A 24,934-nucleotide genomic window follows, 5' to 3' on the forward strand; every position below is an offset into this window, starting at 1 on the left:
CCTGACCTACGTCCATAACTGATCCTGGAATTATGGCTGTAAGTTATGCTGGTGGTTAAACAAATCACCATATGACCAATTTTACAACCTCTTTTGTGGCACTCATTTGCCACAGTCATTAAGCAAATCCATTGTTTGCAATTAGTGGGTTTTTTTTTTTGCTGGAAGCTTGAAGGAAATACTGGTTTTCAGCAAAAAAAAATTGCAAATTGCAATTGTAGTCATGTGACTGGGGGTCAATGCAAACAGCTGTAAATGCAGAGTTCCCAAAATGCAATCACATGACTGGGAGGGGCAGCTGTTGGAACTTCAAATCCAGATCATAGGAGGTCTGGGGAGGTCCTTTGTAACTTCGAAAGGTCACAAAGCAACCAATCGTAAGTCAAGGACTACTGGTATATTGAAAAACAAAGAAAGCTATTAGAAATGTGAAACAAGAAATGCCACTCCCCTTCGAAATAACTCCTCCCCACTCACTCACCTGCGCTTGATAAATTATCAATGTCTTTTAAAAGTGCTATGCTTGATGTGGCTGTGGAGAATAAATGTTTGTGTGTGCACCTCTGAAAAGGAGAGAGCGAGCCCATTTTCCCAGGTATATGAATCTTGTCTTCATGGCTGCTGCTGTTTTGACCCAACAAAGGCTGGATGACACTTGATGACACCTTAGACGAATTCACTGATAGGAAAAGCAAAGAGAGAAAATGCGCTTGTATAGATTCTGAGTTTATACACAATATGGGGTATGGATGAAAGTTCATGAATTGGCCTCAGCAACAGACTTAGTGAAAATAACCTTGTCCAAAAACAGAAGGGTAGAGAATGGTAATAAAATAGCAAATATTAAATTAAATGGAAGGTCATTTGAACTTCTGAGATGGCAAGAAATGTGTTCAATCAGGAAATTTCTCCATTTGGCAATTCTTTCCTATTTTAACCTCCCTGTGACATATTTTACGAATGACTTTATTAGGCTGATTTCCTCTTCCCTGTCACTTTTCTTTCTACTCTTTATCACTTCTGTAGTGAAACAACAATATGTTTCGAGAGATGATGCTTTATTTTTTTCATTTCTATTTTTCTAGAATTGTAAAAGGTAGAAGTATTTTTCCTTTGATCAAATTTTCATACCCTGCTCCAATCGTTCATTTGTACTTATTTCTGCAGATTCCTTAGTCTACTGCTTGTTAAAGCATGTTCACTGAAACAGGGATAAAGGGGGGGGGGGGTACAGGAAGGATTTTCCCATCCTGTCTCACCAAGTCTGGACTTCTTAAAAAGTGGACAAATGTGAGAAGCGTCTAGTAAGTGGCTTATCTAACCTAAGAATTCAGTTCATCAGAAAAAAGGAAACAGATATGCTTTTCACGGTGAAGACCTGTCTTCTGCAACCTGGCATGTGCCAGCAGTATTAAGGTTACAGCTAGGTTCCTGATGCCCCTGCCAACACATTGCCAGCACTTCTGGTAGGCATGAGACCAGGGAAGACTTCTTTATTTCCCCAAATAATGTTCTAGGGATAGGCAATACATTGACACATGAAGTGGAGATGCTGAGATCATTCTCCAGGCACCTTCCTTGCAAGCACCACCTCTAAATATTCCAATGAGTAGGAAGAGCAAAGAAATAGTCCACTAAGACATTCTACTATCTGAAGATCCTCCCCAATTTTAGTTAACCTAGTTTTCTTCTTAAATTTCCCATAGAAGTGTTCTTCTTTTCTATGAAAATCTCTCCTTCTGGAACAGGATTTCTTTGTTCAACTATATGTTAATAGTGAAACTGATATCACTGAAATTAAAACAAAATTAGCACAATCTAAATTAGTCCAAACCTTGTTAAAGGCCAGCTTCTGAGTTCAGAATGTCAAACTCACAGTCTATGGGCTGCCTGTGACCTTCCAGTTCAGGTCATTTGGTGGAGCCCACACCCTGAATCAAAACAGAGTCAAAACAAAGTAGTGTCCATGAGTGATAAAAATGGGGAGTGGCAAGGGGGGATAGAATGAGAAAAAAATGTTATGGCATTGTGCTGAAAGCCACATTCCTTTCATATGTGTATTCCAACATCCACAAGTACATATGGAACAGGAGGAACTTATAAAAGCACTATTTCCTACAGATGCCCATAGCTTAAGATGGAGTCCAACATATCACCATGCCTGGGCTGAACCAGGAACATATCCTAGTTCTTGCAATTTGGGCCGGGAAAACAGTCTATCCTTTTAATTAAAAGTGGGCATTGCTTTTTTCATGGGAGAGTTTTTAATTTGTTTTAGCTTACTTTGCATTCAAAGTTGTCTGAAATTGAGCTGGATTTGGTGAAATTGCTGCACTTTACCAGTGGTTGAAATCTTCTAATATGAAAACAAAATTGGATTTTTTCTTTCCATAACAATCAATTCCATTTTTAATTGATTGGTAGAATTGGAATCAATTTTCTGCCCGTAATTGTTTTTTGTGAGGTGATAAAACCAGTTTAGGTGGTCATTCAGCAACAACAAAACTAAATACTGATAAGTTGGTTAATGGAAAAGGTTGCCAGGTAAGTGGTCAAAATAAAGTGATGGGAAAATAGCTCAGTTTCATAGTAAAGTTAATTTATGCCCAAGTGCATAGTGTGATACTCTTTTTGATTGACATAGACTACTGAACAATTTAGGGAAAAGCTTCAGTACTGCTACCCAGAGTCATCTGGGATGGTGAGATGGGTGGCATATAAATTTAAATAGATAAATTATAAATTATAGATAAATGATAGCTAGATATGGCTAGAAAGCTAGATAAATAGAGAGAGAGAGAGAGATCCTCTGCCACTACAGATTTTACTTTATATTTGAACCCCTAGTCTGAGTAAATCTACTCCCTCTTTTGGGCACTTTCTAGCCTGAAAGAAACAGTGGCCAGGAAAGCATGGATAAGACGTTAGTTTAAACCCCAAAGAGAAACAGGTTTTATTCCCAAGCTCCTCCAAAGTGGACTCCAGAGAAAACTACCTCGAAATCCAGGCTACAATGGACTTATAGTTTCCTCAAAAGCCCCGCCATCCATCCCCGCCCCTTTCAAGCAGACCATTCGGCCGTTTCCCACCGCGCCGAGAGACAATCTCTTCCACCTGCGCGCGGTTCGCCCGCGTCTCCGGGAGGCTTGTGCGGAGGGGCGTGCGCGGCCAAGCTCCGACCCTCGCCCCTTAATTTCCTCCACATACCCCCCCCCTTCTTCTCTCAGGGAGGGGCGGAGCCCGAGTAGCCTCGAGGGGCTTTTAGGCAGCCCGCCTCCTCTGCCTCTGCCGAATTTAGGCGGCGGGAAGAGGCAACCCGCGGCGTGTGCCGCCGGGCGCGTGGCGCGCTGGAGACGCGAGGGAGCGCCCCGATGGGAAGCAGCCTCGGGAGTCGGTAGGGGCGCCGGCTGGTAGCGTCGCGGCTCCTCTTACTCCTGAAAGGGCGGCGACCTTTCTGAGAGCCACTTTTTTTTTTTTTCTTTTGGGCTGGGCTTTGGCGCGAACCTTTTGGCGCGCCCTCCCCTCCCCTTCCCCTCCGCCCATGTCTCGGCTCCTTTGCCGCGTCCTGGGTGAATGGAAGGAGGGAGGCGAGGGGGGGAAAGAGAAGCGGGAAGGAGGGGAAGCCAGCGCTCGGGCGCGGCGGGGGGGAGGCAGTGCTCGACTGCGTCTGTCTCTTGCTGCCCCCTGAGCCCGTCGGGTGGAGCATGAAGCACCATGGTGTGGTGCGACCGTGGGATCCAGATGCTGCTGACCACGGTGGGTGCCTTCGCCGCCTTCAGCCTCATGACCATCGCTATCGGCACCGATTATTGGCTCTACTCGAGCGCCAACCTCTGCAACGGGACCAATGTCACCGCCACGGACGAGACGGCGCAAAGCCAGCCGAAAAAAGTGAAGGGCGACCTCACCCACTCCGGCCTCTGGAGGTTCTGCTGTATTGAAGGTAGTAGCCCCGACAGGAAGGGCGAGCGCGAGCGCTTCAGACACGCGGGGCGAGGCGAGGCGAGGCGAGGCGGGAATGTGGTCGAGGGCTGGCTCGGTCTGCGCGCGGATGTGCGGGAGCGATCGCAGGGGAAACAAAGAAAGAAGGAAAAAGATTCAGGAAAAGTGCCCAACTTCCTCGCTCGGAATGGCTACTGAGGAACAATGCGAGGCTTTCATGTAGAGACCGGAGGTTGGCCAAGGGACTGGGAGTTTCAGTTCTCCCTTTTTCCTGGCAAAGCTTTGGAGCTGTAATCTTTCTCTCCCTCTCTCTCATTCTCATTCTCTCTCTCTCATGCTCTCCTTCTTTCTCCCTCCCTTCCTTACACACACTTACACACACACGCACACACACACCCTTTTCTCCAGATACAGCTGGCCGCAGCCGAGTTGGTACTTCTGCTCTGATACTGTCTGGGAGGGAGGACGTTGTTGCCTTGGTAACCGATGTCTCTCTGATTGCTATGGGAACCGGACAGAGGGAGTGATGCTTAACCCAAGGTGTCTGCTTTGCCTCAACCCAGCCTTGTTGAGTCTTAACCCTTTTTCCTGGACACATTAGCTTAGCCAAAGATTGAAAGAAATGCAAAAGAATTTATTTATTTTTTTAAAAAAAGGGGGGTAAGAAATTGGGGACGGAAGAGAGAAAGAAAGAGGCTTTACTACTGTCTGCAGAATACTAAAGACATCTTTTGTGAATGTATACATGTCTGTGTATGAGTTAATAAAATATTCTCCGACCTGGTGCCCTTCACATGAGCTATAGAACAATGTTTATAGAATCCCCAACTAACATTCCAACTGGAAATTCTGGGAAAGGCTGAGGGGTTACACTGGGAAAGGTTCAGCTAGAGTGTTTCTTTCAAGGATGACACATGTTAGACTTGGGAGATTGTTCAAAATAATATGCTAGTATTTAATTTTTCAGCGACACACATGACAAATTATTAGTGGAGCTCATCATGATCAAATCATTTCAGCAATATAGAGCCGATTATGGAGTAAGTTTAGCACCATGTCAATGGGGGTGTGTGTGTGTGTGTCAGCCTTCCGCTTACTGCTGATCTTTCTCCTAAACATGACAAAATCCCAGAAAGAGGTCCGGCGGGGGAGCTGATAAAGCAGATCATGCTCTTTCAAGGTAGCCTAATGAACAGGATGAGGTTGCCCCCACTTTTTCTGGAATACAACAGCACCACGCATTTCAAACTCCAGCTTGAGACTCATTGCTGTACCCTCCCCTGCACCCAGGTTAAGCAAGGAAAAAGAAAAAATGGTCCTTACCTCTGTAGCCCCGCTCTTTCACCCGAGGCTTTGGATGGTACTTTTATTTTTTTAAACCCTTTCTGGATGAGAATACGTACCAGGAGAACATTGACTTAATTAACTCATTTCTCACTCTGGTCTTTCCAAAGGATGAACTCAGGAAAGTGAGTGAGAATGGCTGTTCTGGGACAATAGTGAGTCAATGGAAGCTGCAGCTCGTCTTTCCATTGCCCTGAGTAGCCGAAAGATAATCTTTTCTGATTTTTTTAATTATTATTACGTTGAGATACCTCTGATAGAATTGTAGAAATGGGACTTCTGGAGAACAATGAAACTATTTGGAAAAATCCTTTGTCCTGCTTCCCTTCTTTTCCAATTTCTTCCTTTCCCTACTATACTATCTTTTAATTTTCTGTCTGCCATTGTTGGGAACTGGGCTCTCTGTTTCTTCATTTTGAGGATGGCTTCCGAATGGTTTTCCATTACCTTCTGTAAGTTTTAACCAACATAGTGAGCAGAAAGAAGATGAGTTATTCAGAATTCATATTCTGCCTGAATGGGGATAGTGTCCCTTTAGATATTACTGAATTATATGATTCCCAGCAGTGCCATGCCACATGGTGTAGAGTGAAGGATGTTGGAAACTATGATTGTGTAAATTGTGATGCTAAATCTGGGAAGAATGAGTAGTGAGACTCATGAAAGATAGCTTGGCTTCTGTTCTTTGGGTGAAAGAGGCTGAGTGAGAACTTGAAATCTGACAGGTAGACTATCCCGTTTACGTACTGCTTGCCCTGCTGCCCAGGGGTGGGATTCTACCAGTTCACACCTATTCGCTAGAACCGGTTGTTAACATTCTAAGAAGTTCGGAGAACCAGTTGTTAGAAGAAATTACTGGCCTAATCCTGTAAGGAAGGCAGGAAGGAAACATTCTGGTGTTGCTTACAGAAACTGCCTCTCCGTTAACCCTTATTACATTTTTGGCAGGCCTAGGCTTCCTGTCTCTGGAACTTTTCTGGATATTTTTTCCCCTCCTTTGCTGGTACTTTGCTTGAGTGGAGTGACCATTCAAAGTTACAATGGCACTGAAAAAAGTGACATGACCATTTTTCACACTTACGACTGTTGCAGCATCCCCATAGTCACGAGAGGCCAGGCGAGGAGATGCGTGCCTCAATGTGAGTGATGTTGAGTTGGCCACACCCACACAGTCACATGACCACCAAGCCACACCCACCAACTAAGCCACACCCACAGAACCGGTTGTTTAAAAAAATTGAATCTCACCCCTGCTGCTGCCTTACAGGATCCCTTTCTGAACCACATGGCTGAGCTGGTGCTGGAGGATTTCCACCTTCTTGCTGGAGATAGGAGAAATCTGGGAAGGCTCAGGGGTTCATGACCTCTAGAGCAGCAGTGAGCTTATCCCAGGCCAGATCTCACCTGTCACGTACAAAAGGACACATGTATGTTGTTTTCTTTGTTTCGAGCAGTTGATGTGTGATCTGAAGATGGGAGAAGTTACTTTGATCCTTTGCCAAGATCACATCACTTCCTGACCCATATTAGATTTTCTGCCTTCTAAGAACACTGCAGGGGTGATGGGCTGGATTAAGATGATTGATACTAAGTACCTTATAGATTCCAGTGAATGGTGGGAGATTCCGTTGGGCAATTCTGCTGAGTGCTTGGTTGAGAGCTGGAGTCGAAGATGGCCAGCATACTTGATGTAATTGCCCTTCAAGTAGTCTGTCACCAATTTGGAATGTCTCTTGGTTTATAAAGAGCTCTGGGAGGCAAAGCAATAGACAAGTTGACTGGTAGAAAAAAACCAAAATTGAACTTGACCAAACAATTTGAGTCTGCATCAAGCATCAGTACTACTGTGAACTTATTGCATTAGCAAGTTGTTTGTCCAGCAGCTTTATTTAAGCTAGCCTGCTCGCTGTGGGAAATAGCAGATAAAAAGATATGCTGCTACCCTGTGACATGTTTGCTTAAGAAAAATCACTCATATTCAAGAAGCTTGACCCTTCCGAGGCAGTGTCTGAAGTGGTGACTGGAGTAGTATCTTGTAATATCACATACAGTTTATTTGGTCTGTAGACTCTGATGAAGTGGATAGAGTACTTTTCATAAAAACTCTTTATCATGGGCTCCCTTGGGTAGCTGGTAGCAGGGTGAGGTGAGGAGGAGCTGGTGTTAAGAAAACATTCAGTATCTCCTTGACAAAGTGAGTTGTGTTGGATATTTTGAAAAGAGTGGTGGTATTAATCTGAAGAAGGCTTCCCTGGATCAGGTTATCTTGGACAACTATTGTGGCTGACTACTTTGTAAGAAGGGTGGTGGGACTTGTAAGTATAGGGTTCTCCAGAACCCAATCAGTCAAGGTTTAAGCCTTGGCATTGGACAGAAATCGATGTACTCACTTTGGGTAACTTTGTTAGTACTTTTGACAGTGTTTTTTCTTTATCATTTATCATGGTATCATTCTGGATAGCCTGCTTTATTGTAGAGGTTCTGCAATGGTTCTACTCTTTTCTAAGCAGGGTGGAGGGTGGAAGGGGGGCATAGAAGAGAGGTTGGCCTAGGGAACACTTCCACATGGAATGTTACATGCTTTGGCTCCTTCGTCCTTAATTCTTTAACATATAGAGGAAACAATTGGGAGAAGTTATGTGTCATTTGGAGCTGTTGCTATCTAATTGTATATCACCGCACTGAACAATTTGGAGATGTTGTGGCAATGTAGACCTGAAGGCTTCGGAAGGTTGTAAAAGGCTGAAAGTTGAATCCTACTAAGACAAAGTTGCTGTCTGTTTAGAAATTATCTGGCTATCAGCCCTAGTTATGAATGATTGGGGTGTTACTGTCTCAATGAAGTGAGTCTTAATTCTTCTTATATTCATGAGTCCTGCTGGATTTAACAGTTAAGTTCAAGTTCAAGGTAGCCTTCACTCATGCTTGGCTGGTGCCCTATCTGAAGTGGGAGACCCTGATAGCAGAAATTTATGTTCTCATCATTATTTTACTGAACTCCTGCAGCATATTTTTATATGGGCTGTCTTTCCTAAATATTAAGTTAAACTATAGTTGGTATACCCCAAAGGTGCTTTCTTCAAAAGGCAACTGGACTTTCTTGGTTTTTTTTTCTTTAAACACCTTCTGCTTCTCACCCAAGAAGCTTCTCCAATTCTCTTAGATTGGATGAAGAAGCAAAACTCCCCCCCCCCCTCAAAAAAAAAGTAAGAAACACCAGTTGCTTTTTGGAGAAAGCACTTTTGGACAACCATGACTTGGATGATTGAGAATCTCCATAGACATACAGTTGGTACAAATGTGTACTATTTAAAGCACTGGTTTTAACATGCAAAATCTTATGTATCCTAGGATCCTAGGTATCCTCAAGTCTGCCTCCTCCATATGGAAGTGTCCCAAATGGGGATGTTAATAGTTCCCCCATTTGTGATGTGAAAGTGTTTATTTATGGTAGCCCCAACCTTGCAGAGCACCCTTCCTGGAGAGGTCCTATAGGTCAGGGGTCCCCAACCACTGGGCCACGGACCGGTCCCAGTCCTTGGAACATTTCCTACCGGGCCGCCAGTTTGCTGGGCACCGCCATCTTGTTTGACGAGAAAGTGCTTCCGGGTGAGGTTTTCCGGTTGGAAAGTGGCATTTGGGTCCTGAAGGAATCCTCGTGCCTTAGTTTCATCGAAGGGGGGGGGCTTTGAACGAAACTAAGGCGCAAGGATTCTTTCAGCACCCAAGGCAAGGCGAGCCGAGCGACCGTCCCGAAGCCGTCCCGAAGCGAAGCCCATCGACAAAGGTACAAAGGAGGAGTTGAAGGTGGCGGGGAGAAGTGGGGGACGGCTGGCTGGCTGGCTGGTCGCTTGGCTCGCCTTGCCTTGTCATGCGTGCTGATGCCGGTACTGGGCCATGGATCATTTTGTGATGCCGGTACCGGGCTGTTGCACAAAAAAGGTTGGGGGCCACTGCTATAGGTATCATTCCAGAAGGTTGGCATCATTCCAGAAGGTTGTCAAAACATAAGTTTTCTATAAGGTCTTCAAGATGTAAGAATTGCTGATCTGTATACTGATCTGTATGCCTATAGTTAACTGTTTTATTGATGATTTGCCATGGAACCTTTGTAATTTTATGGGGTTTTTTTTATCTGCTTGTAAATCACAGTTGGTCTGAGTTGGTCTGATTGTATGGAGTGCAAATTTGAAATGAGTAAAAATTAATAAGTAAATATTTCTTTGGCAATAGGTAAGCAAATGGAAGGAAGTATCAGTAAAGTTATTTGCCTTATCATTCTGGATTCCACAGAACGACAGTAATAGTAAGGAAGTGGGGAAGAACACTTTCTCTTTAATCATTTGCTTACATGTGTCTTTCTGTGTAGTTTGACAGACCTAATCTCAATAGCTCCTAAAGCAAGAGTAGACAATCAGAGAGCACCATGCAGCCTACCAATCCTCATTTGCATTCAACCTCCAAAACATCCTAAGGTTTTGCCACTGGAATTTAGTTGCCAGATTGTAGTCGTTTGACTGAAAACTCAAAAATGAGGCTGAAAGTAGAAACACAAAGCCACTGCTAGTGGAAATACTCAATCTCCACAAAAGGGCAGGGGGGGATGATAAATGGACAGATATACAATACACAGATAGAGACAGAAAGACAGACAGATAGACAGACAGACAGAAAGAAACCTAAAGATGGATAGAAAGATAAGGATGATCAGAGATACCTAGGAATGGATGGATGGATGGATGGATTGATGATAGATAGATACCGATAGATAGATAGATAGATAGATAGATAGATAGATAGATAGATAGATAGATAGATAGATAGATAGATAGATAGATTACATAGATTGAGTAGCTAGACAGATTTTGACCCTCTACTCATGGTAGACATGACCATACCATGGGTAAGCCTACTGGCCAGCTAATTAACATACATGCTCCTTTCACTTCTGTTTGGAGTGAGCACAGAGCAGAAATAGGGTTCAGTTTAAGGATTACTGCATCTAAATCAGTCTTCCTGAAATCTGCCTTTTTGAGATGTTAGCAAGGCGACACTAGCTTTGATTTAAGACTTACCTAAAATCTCAACCTCAAGGCTGTCCTAATTGGCTCTCACCAAGCTAAGCTAGAATGGGTTCTAGATGCTTCTTACAAGAACATGCAAGGATTGCTAAGCAACTTTGGCAAAATAAACCATGGAAAGAGGGAACAAATGCCACAGGTCAGAGTGCTGTGCCTCTGACACAAAAGCTAAGTGCAGTGCTCTTATATGTTGCCAGCTTCCAGCAGCCTTCGTTGCAGCATCATTGGTCAATAGTCTGGCCATAAGAATGAGATACAGGTGGAAACTGGATAGGGAAATAATCTATTCATGTTTTATTTCATTTTGAAGCAAGAGGTATGAGTGTGCTTCTTTCCAAAACAATATTTGTGGCATAGGAGCTTCCGTTTCTCCAATTCTGTCATCACAACATAGCCCACAAACTTGGCAAAGCGGATGTTTGGGTTTAATCTTCAATATCAAATAGTACAGAAGTGATACAAAGGAAACCCCAGGAATAATTCCAAAACTTTCATTTATTTTAGGAGCAAGTTCCAACAATTAATGACTTCGTGGGCATCAGCAGCAAACTAAGATTATATTAAAATGATCATACATATGGTGCTGTTGCAATGCAAATTCTGCCTTTATATGCTTGTGTGCCAGTTTTTGAAACAAGGATGTAAGTTTGGGGTTTTGAGTCATGACATCATGCCATGTGTTCTTTCACTTTTGGATACCTCTGTTGTGTTTGCTGTAAAGACGTCCAAACTTAAGCAAACTTATATCAGTAGGCATTCATTTCACTGTAACTTCAATTTACAAAACACAATTCTAGACCTGAACCTAAACTTAATATATACATTTTGGGTTAAGGAGAAATGAATTTTCTATACTTCTTAATTAGCCAGTTTCTCAAAGCTTTCTTGGCTAACTCTTTTCATAAGATTTCAGAGTGAAATCAGAAAGATGTAGCCCAAAGGAATTTAACAGCAGGCTACCCAGGCAGTATTTTCCTTCCACAATATGCCTTTTTAAAAGACTACAGCAGCAAAGAGAGCTAATTAGGAGTGATTCAGTAAGTGAAGTATCTATATCTTAGACAGTCAAATATGTAATATCATTTGGCAATTAAGGCCTTAAAAACAAAACAGGTGGGTTTTTTTGGCTTAGCATATTTCACTTTTTACATGCCACAGGAATTCCCTTTTCTGGGATCAACCTTTGCTCCAAAGCAGGAGTCAAACTCTGAAGAAAGAGTTCTTTCAAGATACCCTCTGCATAAGAACTTCTACGTAAATATGTTATTTCACTTTGGTCCATTTTGATAAATAGAAGTAGAAAAAGGAATTATCTGATAAGGAGGAATGCCAATGCTTGGATATCCTATTAAAGTCACATTCAAATTAAGAAGGGTTTGCCCTTGGTTTGCTTGATTCAGAAGTGAGAAGGAAAAAATGGACTAGAATCTTATTTCAGTACCTCTATTTAAAGGGTGAAAGAAATAGAGAGAAACCCTTTTGGTACTGAAGATTTGTTATTTCTATTATGGGCGGTAAGAGACTTCTGAGGATGGATGGATGGATTAATGAATAAGCTAATTTCAGAAAGACACGTGTACAATACATTCTTAATAGCTCTTGGAAGAGTTTGTGAAATCAAAATTCTAAGTGTTTCTTTCGTTTGCAAATCATGGAAGAGTTTGTGAAATCAAAATTCTAAGTGTTTCTTTCTTCAGCTTATTGAATTTATTTTCAACAGCAAATCCCTGTATTCAGTAAACTTTTCCAGGATTACTTTCCACTTTTCAGTTGCTGACAATTCAAATGGTTTTAGTAAATTGGCAGAGTGTTACCAGAAGTTGATGGGTACAGTGTTTCAGCAAGTGTCCTTTGGTAGAGTAACATATTCTAATCCAGGCAAAGGCTATTCTATATTTTATTCTGTCTGATTTAGATAAACTGGCTATCCCCGGATAGCAAGTCCAATGATTTAGATGTGAAATATATATTGGTATTGTATGTCTAGATCGAAAGAGCTCTCTGAGACCTTCAGAAAGAAGGTTGGAGATGACTTCTGGTTTGGGCTTCTTCGGCATTGGACCAAAATCACGATCGTGCACAGTTTTGATCCGTGCTCACTGCTGGAGCGTCCCGAGCCGCCCGGATTCAGGGCTGAAGCCACCCCATAGAGGTGGTGAAGAAGGGGGAGCTGTCAGTGGGGTTGAGGAGAGCCATATCTCTCTTCCTCGTTTGGCCATTACTTCCTTTCCCAAAGACAGTTGCAGCGATGGTCAGAAATGGCCACCTCAAAGAAGAACTTGACTGGACAAGATTGTGCAGGAGGAAGTTTAAAGGAGAAAGTTTAACTGACCGGGTTGAATGGAGAACATCTATTTAAGGTACCTGGAACCTGAATTTTAAAGACTAATACTATTCCTCAAAAAGATTTTAAGCTGCGAAAGAGAAAGGGAAAAGAAATGGAATTGGCTTTTTTTCCTCTCACATTGACAGTTTTAATTGACTTGGAATGCTAAGAAGAAGAGATTCAAATAAGATATTGATACTAATCCACTTTGACTTTAATAGGCTATTTCTAGCTGAAAACAAAGTGTCAAAGAGATAAAGATTCTTGGATAATTTAAAATTTTTCTTTAAAAAAAAGAAGGCAGTGGAGGGAAAAAGGAAAAAAGAAGGTGGAATCTGGAAAATGGAGGAGACCACTTGGAACTTAAAAAATCGATAGTGAAATTTTAACAAGGCTTGCAAAAGATACATTGTAGCTGAAACTTTGTTACAAGATAACTGTTAGGAATTGATAGTTACCTAACAGTTGGGTTGGAAATATATAAACCAGGATAGACATTTCTCTTTAAGGGAATGCTAAAATGCTTGTAATTGGGTGTGGTTCCTCAAACAGCCATAAGATGGAGCCAGAAACCTGGGTTGTTCTGTTCTGTTGTTGCTGTGAATTGCTTGTTGCTAGATGTTCTGATGTTCACTGTTTTTGGTTCCTGCATTTTTCCTATTGACTGTTGCTGCTCATCGTTCTTCTTGGATTGCTGTGAGTCTATTTACTGAACTGTTTATGATACTGGACTTTGTTATTTGGATTATCCCTGGACTGAAAACTGACTGCTTTAACCGTGTATGACTTGGACTGTTTGTTGGACTTTACTTAACCGTTTACTGGAAGTAAAACCCTATATTTTACTATTCAGTGTATCTGTGTGCTGGTCGTGTGTTATTCAACATTACTCTCACTACGTCTCCCTGTGTGCATTCGTTCTCTTAACGGGGAATTACCTCAACACTAACAAAGCTCCTGGAAAGAGAAAGTGAGAAAAGAAGCAAGAAACAGTTTGGGATTATTGGATGACTCCTGGAACTTTGAGTGGGGAATCCTAATGAAACAAAATAAAATCAATTGGGGGTTGTTTAATTTTTTTTAAAATGGCATCACTTCTTGAAGAGTTAAAAATGAGACTTAAAGAACAAAAAGAAGAAGCACAAGAGGGAAGAGGATCTTTTGCTTCGTATTTCAATTTTTAGAAATGGAGATCTTGAAAAACAAGAAGAAATGGTGGCGGAACAAGAAGGGCGAGACAACAAAGAAGCCATCTTTAATGACCAAGCAATTTTAACCGGGGCAAAAAAGGGAAAGTAAAAACTTAAGCATTGAAGCAATAATCAAAAAAAGAGTAATTTGAAAAGTAATCATAATATCAGGAAGAAGCAGAAGGGAGGATCACAGAAGGGAGAATCAGATAGAAAAGGGACTAAAAAAGGGGAGGGAGAAGAAGAGAGGGAAGAGGGAAAGGAAAAGAAGCTACAAAGGAGAGAAACAAGATATAGAGGTACAGGAAAAGCATACAAGAATTAAAGGTATAAACCTATTTAAAAGACACAGAGATAATGGTTAAAATTTAACTTAAGGAGAGGATTCTGCAAGGGTGCATGGGATAGCATTGTTATATTAGAAATAGAAAAGGGTTAGAAAATATGTTAAATGATTAAAGTGATAGAAAAAATTTATATTGATGTGTAGTGGAATATTTATTTGTAAAGATAATAAGGCTCTCAATGATTTAAAAAGAAAATTTTAAAAAAACTGAAAAGAAACATGGAAGATTTTTATCAGTTGACAAGATGAACTTGAATAAGGATAATTTTATTGACTACTGTTAATAACTATTGTTTGGTTTTTTATTTAAAGACAGTAATAAGTAAAATGTGAAATACAGATGAAAGTGAAAGACAACTGATATTACTAGGTAATATTTGTTAAAAGAAATAGAAATGTAAAAGATTGTTATTAATATTAATGGCAGAGCTGTACTTGAATAGAATAATTATTCCATTTACTATTGTTATACATATATACACAGATATACAGTATATACATATATACTTTTTTCTTTTAAGAATGTAGTGTGTATTTTTAAGGGAATGTACCAAGCAGAATTCGATTGAAAATAGGTACGTGTTATAAAATAGAGGTTAGAAATTGAATGTTATAACTGTAAAGGTGTAACTTAAATTTTTAAACAAGATTTGAAAAAAGATACAAAGGTGTTACACTCCAATCTAGCAATTACAGGGGAAATTTGTTTTATGCGAAAAGATAATGTGAAATTGTAAACAGGACAGACAAAAGTATAACAACATTGATTAGAAAGATTTTAAAAATTAGAAAAAGATATGTATTGAATTAAGGAATGAGATAATTTAAAATAAGGCTATAGGAAGTAAAGAAAGGGAAAAGCTATTGAAATTGTGAAAATAGTTATAAGATATGGATTAGAATATATAAGATAAACATGTATTGAGTTTATGTCTGTATGGAGAAGTGATAACCCGGGGGCATGCTCTTCTCAAAAAAAAGATATTTTATTTGTATTTGTACGTTTTGTGAAAACTTAAATAAAACTTTTATTAAAAAAAAGAAAGAAAGAAGGTTGGAGATGCCTATGAGTCGGTGGAAGGATTTAAAGAGATTGCCAAAGAATTGGACCTTAATCATCTCACTGTCTGGAGGAATATCTGCTTGGAAGAACATCTAAAAATGGAGAAAATTTCAAACACTGCCAACTTGTTCAGGCCAAGTTGTCCAAGCTAATTCAGTCTGTGAGCAGAAATCCTATATTGATGTTGAAGTGCATGAGTGTACTGTTAGAAAGAAGCCATACAAATTAAATCTATGTGGAAGGTATGTCAGGAAGAAATCTTTGTAATCCACAATGCACATAAGGGCAAGACTAAATTTGGACAAAGAATACCTAATTCAAAGACAGAACAATCACTTAAATATGAGCCAGCAGTGTGCTGCAACTGCCAAAAAAGCCAACACAGTCCTAAGCTGCATTAACAGAGGGATAGAATCAAGATCACATGAAGTGTTAATACCACTTTATAATACCTTGGTAAGATGACAATTGGAATACTGCATTCAGTTTTGGTCACCAGAATGTAAAAAAAAAAGATGCTGAGACTCTAGAAAGAGTGCAGAGAAGAGCAACAAAGATGATTAGGGGACTGGAGGCTAAAACATATAAAGAACGGTTGCTGGAATTGAGCCTGCCTAGTTTAATGAAAAGAAAGACTATGGGTGACATGATAGCAATGTTCCAATATCTAAGGGGCTGCCACAAACAAGAGGGAGTCAACCGATTCTCCAAAGCACCTGAAGGCAGAACAAGAAACGATGGATGGAAGCTGATCAGACAAGCCAGCTAGAATTAAGGAGAGATTTCCTGAAGTTACAACCATTAATCAGTGGAACATTTTGCCTCCAGTAGTTGTGGACGCTCCAACACGAAGTTTTTAAGAAGAGATTGGACAACCATTTGTCTGAAAATGGTATAGGGTCTCCTGCCAGAGGAGGTGGTTGGACTGGAAGACCTCAAAAGTCCTTTCCAGCTCTGTTAGTTTGTTAACAGACAAGGTAAAGATAGCTATTTGACCACAACACTGCAAAACAAACTTGGCAAAAACTAAAGACAAACATGTTGTTTTTAAAAAATGGGACTGCTTTGCTGCAAGGGGGAGCGGTCTGAGCAACTCATTAGTGTAAAATCCACTATGAATTCTTCATTGTACCAAAGTATGCCTGAGGATACTCTTTGCTTTGTGAGTAACTCCTGAGCAGTTACTCACAAAGCAAACAGTACTCACACTTTGATGCAGTCACGTTTCTGTTTTATTTTGAGAACTCGGAAGTAACAGCAGCAACAACGGACAATCCGTGAAAAGCCAGTGCTGAGAGCTAGCTTCTCTCAGCGCTTTAAATACCTCTTCAGTTGTCCATCATTAGGTTATCCAGCATCCTCCTGGAGTGGTTAAAGCTGCACTCTCCTAATATACACCTGCCATCCTGCCTCTCTTATCACACCCCCACTTCACTTCCCTTATCACCCCGCCCCCATTTCTATAGTCCTGTGCTACCCAAAACCACCTATTCCACGCTATCTCTCTCCTATGCTATCCTGTCACTTCTGTGCTCCCCTGCGCATTCCAATCCCCACATTCCTCGCCTTCATTAGTCCGGCCTAGCAGCTCCAATGGATTTCATGCCAGATTGATGAGCGCTGGATCGCCAGGTAATTGGTGCTTAGTCCCGGGCAACTGCAGCCTGCCATCAGCAACCCCTCGTGCCCCATCGATATGTCGGGCTCCAAACAGGTTGGAAAACACCCAGAGCCTAACAGTGAGATCATATGTCAGAAGATTGAAGTTCAGCCAAAAGTGAAAATTGCAACAGGACAATGACCTTATACTTTCCAGTAAATCCACTAAGGAATAGCTGAAAAAAAAAAAAAGGATGGTTCTGGAATGGCCAAGTCAAAACCTAGATCTAAATCCCATCAGTGATTTGAAACGGGCTGTGCCTGCAACAAACCCCTCAAACATCACACAACAAAAAAGTTCCGGGAAAAAAGTCCTCCCAGCCAATGTCAGAGACTGATAGACAGTTATAGAAAATGCCTACTTGAGGTGGTTTCTGCCAAAGGGGGCAATATCAGGGATTAAAGCCAAGGTGTACTTACTTCTTCCACAGAAGAAAATGTTTGAATAAATGTTTTTTTGTAATTTATTTTGTTCAGTTACAACTTTATACAATCATATGAAAATGTAAGTACATCCCATGTGGTTTTTTTCCCCCTTCTTTAACATATATGACATATTGTATTTTTGTATTCAAATAGTATATTGAAATATGTGAGACCCCTCACATCCCGGACATAAACTGTTTCAACTCCTTCCCTCAAAACAACGCTATAGAGCACTGCATATCAGAACAACTAGACACAAGGACAGTTTTTCCCTGAAAGCCATTACTCTGATAAACAAATAATTCCCTCAACACTGTTCAACTATTATAAAGTCCGCACTACTATTATTGTCAATCTTCTCATCACTCCTTATCATCCATCCCCTCCCGCTTGTGACTGTATAACTGTAACTTTGTCGCTTGTATCCTTACAATTTATATTGACTGTTTCCTAGTATGATTTGATTGCTGATTGTACCCAATGACTATCATTAATTGTTGTACGTTATGATTCTTGATTCTTAATGAACGTATCTTTTCTTTATGCATACTGAGAATATTTACACCAAGACAAATTCCTTGTGTGTCCAATCACACTTGGCCAATAAAGTATTCTATGTTGGAGGAAAAATCATTAGGGCATATTTGTCAAGCACAAGAAACCAGAATGGGTAGAGTTAAAAGCTCTTAAAACTTTTTATTCATGCTAATTATACACAAGAATTTGATCTAAAGTTTAAGCCAAATTGGAGCCAAATAAGGGTCAATGGAATTCAAGTCTTAGGTCTCTTGTGGGAACATAACAACTCCAAATCAATAATGCCTTTAATTCTGCCCTCAGGCTCTACTGGTTATCTCCTACATATTGACTTTTTTTTCACATAACTGCATTGTTTTACTTAGTAGCATCATTTTTATCAATCTTATGTCCTTCAGATGCAACAGGAGTTGTAATCCAGTAGATTTGGAAGAATATCCTCAATTGTATAGAAACTGAAGAAAGCTGCTGAATCATATTGGCCGTTCCTAGCCTACATTATTGCTGACTACATATTTTTGGAATTGCCTATGAGCTACATAATTTGTAGAATTGGCTTTATTTATGAAGTACTTCTAAACATATTTCTGTCTAGCAACTCGCCTTCAGTTAATATCCGTACTACTTGCTTTCAATAATTTAACCCTGAAATTAGCTCCTTGAAAGGGTACTTATATGAAATAACGTCGTTAGTATTTTTGACTGGATATTTGGAGTGAACAGAAGGAAAGTGTTCATAAGTCACATACTGGATACACAGAGCTATTTAAAACATATGTATCACAAATGCCTCACCATTTATTAATGTTGAATATAATTGTACTATAGTATATTGTATTAAAAAGATACTGTATTACTCTAATCCTAGTATTCCTTGCTACCTACTCAAGCTTGATAAGAAATAATAGACAACCAACTGCAAGCTAGGAATTCTGAGAGGTGTAATCTCCCAAGTGTTAAGCTGCAAGGAAGGATATGTATTAAAGTTGCCTACAATCCACAATCTCCTTGGCCTGTCCCTCAAGCAGAGAAGGAGGGGTGGTGAACCCCACAGTTTGAGGTCCTGAACTGGCACAGCTGTGTGCCCGTTTTGATGTGGCATGGCAGCTCTTATTTGCTTATTAGAGGTTATTCTATGAGTTAGTAAAGTAGTATTGGCACAACATTCTGCTTTCACAGATGTTCTAGTTAACAAAATGTAATTGCCTGAACAAATGTTTGTGACAAGCTAATAAAATGGAATTAGCAGTGAAGGTGATGCCATCAAAGCAGGTTTGTAGATTTGTTTAGCCAAATGAATCCTGGAAAATTACTCACTCTGTTTTTTTTTTTAAAGCAAAATAAAAACAGCAACAATAAATAAAAGCTTTGGCTATATAGCTTTTGGCTATCTAATGTAAATTTGACATAGATATTATGGCCAAAGCATCAGTAATAAGTTTTGTCTGCTGACCTGGACCCAATTAAAAGTGCCCCAATCCTATGCTGCTTTTCATTTTGCTGTGTCAATTCCCTGTGCAACAGGAGTCAGTGCTTTGGATTCAAAGGAGAAAAAAGTATTTTAGAGTGGGAGGGATGTGCACGTTGCAACTGTTTAAAACTCTTTAAAGCAGTCCCAATCTTTTCTTGCAACGGCACCTCTGTGCTCTGGCAAAAGGCATACCTAGTTTACAGAGTTACAAATAGGTATATTCCAATTACTTTTTTGCCTTAGAATCCCAATCTCTATTTAGATATATTATTAACTAATTGCATGCATATTCATTTTATCTTCGAGGCAGTTTCTCCTTCATCATTACATTTTCACAAAAGCCCCATGAAAAAGGCTGATAAATAACTATAAATAATTGTTAATCCAAGGCCACCCAGTCTGCATTCCACATTAGGCATGGAGATTATAAGGTAGTAACTAACCACTATGTTATACCAGTTCTTTGAGAATAAATGTTGCGTTGTCTGATAGAATTATATTCTGTTTTATGTGAGACTTGCTAGTTGATAGATTTTAAGACCTCTCCATTTTTATTTCAAAAATAGTTTGATCTTACATTCACTATTGTAAAAATTAACTGTGTTTGTTTATCATCCTGACTAGGAATACCAGGTAGCATAAATCTAGTCTAGTCCAGGCTAGGATGGTAAAATTCCTATGTGCCATGTACTTGAAATAGCCATTCCTTTATCTGAGGTTGTATCTGAGCTGTTTGGAGCAAGAAAATGTGTTGACTTCAACACATCATGATTTTCTGTAGAATAAAGCTCTGTCCCTCAAAAGTGTGTTTTGTACACATGGTTCCAGAAAAACATTGGAACAGGTATGCCAAAGAAGTCAAGATGTGTCCTGTGCCACCCTACTCTTTTATTTAACCAATGGAAACATATTGGAGGCTAGGGGGGCATGGAGTCAAATGTATGATGTCTTAATGATAAGTTAGCTCTTGAGAGCCACAGCATTAGGATTTGGTTTCTAGTGTAATTTTTGCTGTAGTTCTGTTGGAACAAGAACAAAATCAGTAATTCAGTTAGAAGTACGTAGTTATAGCAAGTGCTCCTTGGTATTCCCTAAAGCTGATCGATCCATTTGTATTAATCTAGGATATAGTAATAGGGCAAATGTTAATCGGCATTCTAATCTAAATAGAACTCTTTTTAGACCCAATCTAGGTCTTTAGAATCTTAAATCATAGAAGAATTGAGCACAGAGCAAGAGCAAAATATCCAACTTGTCATCCTTTCTCCTGCCTCACCTAGACTTCCTTTAAAAGCTATGAGGCTGTAATGATTGATTTGCACTACATATTCCCAAACATTTTATCTGCAAACCTGCACCTCTTTCCCAATCTCCAGGAGCTGTTCATGGCTCCCATGGACATGACCCTTATTACCTTCTCCCATTGATTTGTTGGTATTTCAGTGTTGCTACAGGTGTTTCGTAAGGTCTTCCTGGTAGGCTCCATAATTATGAGGTTATTTGTCTTGCTGCTCTGATAGAATTGAAATCATGCTTTAATGCAACGAGGTATTAAATTTGATATATCAGTCTGTTCCCATCCCCCCCCAAAAAAAAAATATATCTCTGGCATCTAGTGTAAAATAATATTAATATATCTTGGGTTTATTCTAAATTGGTCCAGGAGGCAGATTAGGATTATCCATCCTTGATCTTGTTCTTCGTAAGATGTATTCCCTAAATATATCCAGCATCCAAATTTCATTTGTGTACTGTTCCCAACATCTTCAGTAATTGTCAAAATAGATAATTCACATAATAATACACATTGACAATGCCACAAGGTGGAACATTTTACCATAAGTAGTAGACATGTAAAAAACAAACCCTCAAAAGTACTGGAAAGAAATAAACAACATTATTATTGAGAACTTTAGAAATAAATTTTTAAATGAAGCTAAAATAATTTTTACTTATGACAACCCCAGAACACATGAACAAAAATAGCATAATTTATTAAAAGTACATGTTATGATGCCATGAATGAATTCCACACAACATTGGAAGTAAGATATGTTTCTGAGCATATCAAGACAGAGAACTTAGGCTTGGAGAGTATTCAGTAATGGCTAAATTGGCAGCATATATTCACAACAAAAGTTTAACCAAATTTAAGCAAAATATGCCTACGTAATACAATATATTACATAGCAAGGCAAATATAAGTATCTAGAATATGGCTTTTAAGAAAAAAAGAACTAACTAAAGAACTGAAATTAAAGACAATAGGAATTCAAATGTCTATAAATATTGTATATTAGTTGGAGTACATGCCTTCCATCCATCCATCCAATTTCTAATAAAATATATACTATACACTAACTGTAAATTTTAGTAATACCTTTGCCCACTTATGAATATTATATTTCTGTACCACTTATTTTTCTTTTTTTTCCTTTTGCTTGTTTGTCTTTTTTCATTTAAAAATGATAAATAAAAGAAAGAAAGAGGCAAGCATAGATAATAATACCCCCCCCCCCCATAAAAGTTGCATTTATGTATTGCAACAAGATCCATTCAGTAATGCTGGACAGGTTATCTAGGGAATGATTTCTTTGGTATTACTGATCTTGCTTGTTTCTTTTTTTCAAACACAAACTGAAAAGTATTTCTATATAGGACAAATTAATTGGTAGAAATTTTAATGCAATATTAATTGGTTGCATATTTTTAGGACTATTTGAAAGAGATGTCTTTAAATTTGACCATAAATCAAATTTTGGGTGGGGGAAAATCTAACACTGAAAAGAAAATAATTTCTATTGCATTTTCTTTTGTGATAAATACTGGCCATAATCTGACTTTCCCTAAACTGGCCCCAGATGTATAGGACTGAATCTTCCAGAATTTCCAATCGAACACATGTTCCAACATATCTGAAGATCGTATCAGGTTGGGGAGCTTAATATAGTTATTTAGAAAGTCTGATTTTCACCATCTATATCAGTGTCTCTAATTGCAGTGAAGGTTGACAGGGATCCTATACTATCCTAAAGCAACACAAAGTAAGAAATGAATTGGAATGTTTATTAATTTAATTTAAATCCAGCTGATTCTCTGTGATAGTTTTGTCCTGGTATGATATTTTTAAAAAGAGCTAGATACCTGAGGATCTTCTTAAAGAGAGAAAGTCCTCCTCCATGCTGCATCGAGAGCCCAGGATAGATGGACTCCTTCCTATGATGTCATAGCTGAGTCTGTACTAAGATATAAAAGCCAGCCCCCGGGAGAGACCCCAGCTTTTGACTCAGCTCCTTTCAGTCAGTAGCTGTGTCTCTGAAAGCATTCTGTTACACAGCAATCACCACCGATCTTCAGTACTTTTTTCCTCTCTTCAAGCAGCTCCCAGGGATCTGGGCAGCTGCTCTTCCAGGAGAGCAGGGCTCTCTCTCCTGCAACATTGGGAGCAGTGTTACGGAGCTCTGTGCAGGCAAGCTGGGCAGCGCCTGCAGACCTCCCCCACACCTGCAGTTTGGAGCGATCGTAAACACGATCGGCAAATTGATAAGAGCTCAAGCCAGCTGATCGTGTAGCTGGTTACTGTGTTTTTTCCCTTGCTGACTTTGCTTGGGGCTCTGTATAGCCTAAGGAGCGATTCTTCAATCTTGGAGCCTGTTTTCCTGTAGTCAGTGGCCATCTTGGATTCAAGCCTTCCACCACGAGGTGAGTGGCCATTTTGTAAACCCGGGGGCCATTTATACCCTAAGGGGCTTAATAGAAAAATTTCTAAAGAGCTCCTTTCCAACGCAAGAGCCTTTATTTTACAAATGGAGCAAGATAAGCCTCGGGCAGAGCTTTCCCCCCAGTGGAACAGTCTCTTAAGCCCAATAGGAGAAAAAGATGTAGGCAACGCACCCAATCAGTCCAGAGGGAGGTGGCTGCTAAAATCAGAGCTAAGGCTCTAGCCCCTAAGAGGGCAACTCAGGCTGAATTGAGGGCAGAGAAGCACAGAAATGCAGCTCTAGAGAGGCAGTTCAACAGAACTATTCAACAGAAGGGAGTGGAACTACAGCATGTTTCAGGTGATACTCATGGGCCCCAACCATGCCCTCGCAGGGGAGGAGAAGTTATCTGTGAGCCTTTCCATCCTGGTCTCCTGAGGCTCTTGCTGTACAGTCAGATCCTTAGGATGTAAGCAGATCTGGGCCTTATTTCCAACAGGCTTCTGTGCCCTATGCTCCTCCCCCTCCCTCCAGGCCTCAAACCTCTCCGCCTGAAGCCACCTTCACTCCCACAGCAGCGGGCCTTCGGCCTTCTGCCTCTACCTTTGAGCATAGACCAAGGGTATCCAAGATGTAGTCTCATCAGCCATTAGGCAGGGATTGGCTGAAGGCTTCAAGCAAATTCTTCAACCTCTGGAAAGGGTTCAGGCCCTTCTCCCTTCTCAGTCTATAAGTTCCTTGCCTCATTATCCTGATTTACACAGGCCTCAGGACCTCATTCTTCTCTACCAGAATGGGAGGAGGTTGATGAGGAAGGAAGGCCTTCACCATCTGAACACAGTTGCTCTTCTCATTCAGAGTGTGAAGAGGGTGAGATTTTTGACCAAAATCTTTCAGAGGAAGAGGATTCTCGCCCAGAGCAGACATCCTCTGCATTGGTCTTCAAACCTACTCTCTTCAGGCCATTACTCAGCAAGGCCTTGGTCACTGCCAAGCTGTCGCCAGAGGAAGTGGGTCCTGAGCCACAAGGAAATCCCTCTAGCCAAGGGGATTTGCTCTTCTCCAAGCCTGTAGTGCATGCAGAGGTTTTGCCTTCTCCCATTTTGTTCCTGGCCATGGTCAAGGAACAGTGCGCTTCTCCTTAGGCAGGTCCTTGCCCATCTTCTCTAGATAAGCATTTCTTTAATGTCAGTGCAGCTCTGGACAATGCCCTGGCAGTGCCTTCTGTTGACATTCCGGTTCTGGCCTCGTTCTCATCTTCTGGCACTCCCACGGAGCCAGAAGATATCCTGAAACCGGATGATAAACATTCCGAACAGACCCTCAAGCGCAATTACCAGGCTGCTGCTTGGGCTGTTCGGGCTTCAACAGCAGCATCCTTCTTCACCAGGGCATCCATACGGTGGCTGTGCCAACTCCAGAATAGATTGCCTGCTTCTGACCTTCGGTCTCACCAAGACCTTAATAAGATTATTGCAGAGGTGGAATTCACTGCAGATGCCACTCTCAATTCCACCGAATTTGCATCCAAGGCCATGGCATCTTCTGTAGCAGCAAGAAGACTTTTATGGCTCTGAAATTGGCAGGCGGAGTCATGCCGAAAATGGAAGCTGGCTTCAGTTCCATTCGCAGGTGATAAGCTTTTTGGAGATGCTCTGGAACCTTATCTCATCAAAACCAGAGATAAACGTAAAATTCTCTCTTCCTCTGGGAAGAAAGCCGACTATCGTCCTGCTCCTTATCACCCTCCTGCCTTCCGAGCGGAGACCTCTTCTCGCTTTCCCCGCTCTCACAGGCCATACTTCCAGCGCCAAGACCAACGGGCGGAAACATCTGGCAGGCAACAAC

General features: G+C 40.6%; 1 protein-coding gene across 2 annotated transcripts in view; it reads left to right on the plus strand.

The window, feature by feature from the left end:
* The first annotated feature begins 3,253 nt into the window (after window positions 1–3,253).
* CACNG4 (calcium voltage-gated channel auxiliary subunit gamma 4) overlaps window positions 3,254–24,934 on the plus strand; it is an 84,285-nt gene continuing 62,604 nt past the window's right edge. Inside the window, exon 1 of one of the 2 annotated variants that reach the window (XM_087925063.1) lies at window positions 3,254–3,943. In XM_087925063.1, the coding sequence (XP_087781189.1) occupies window positions 3,715–3,943 (229 nt within the window). In that variant the 5' untranslated portion in view covers window positions 3,254–3,714. The remainder of the gene's footprint in view (window positions 3,944–24,934) is intronic. The other variant, XM_026711169.2, reaches the window with a different exon arrangement.

This window comes from Pseudonaja textilis, chromosome 2, assembly GCF_049901715.1.
Source record: "Pseudonaja textilis isolate UNSWEBS1 chromosome 2, rPseTex1.2, whole genome shotgun sequence".
Classification (NCBI taxonomy): domain Eukaryota; kingdom Metazoa; phylum Chordata; class Lepidosauria; order Squamata; family Elapidae; genus Pseudonaja; species Pseudonaja textilis.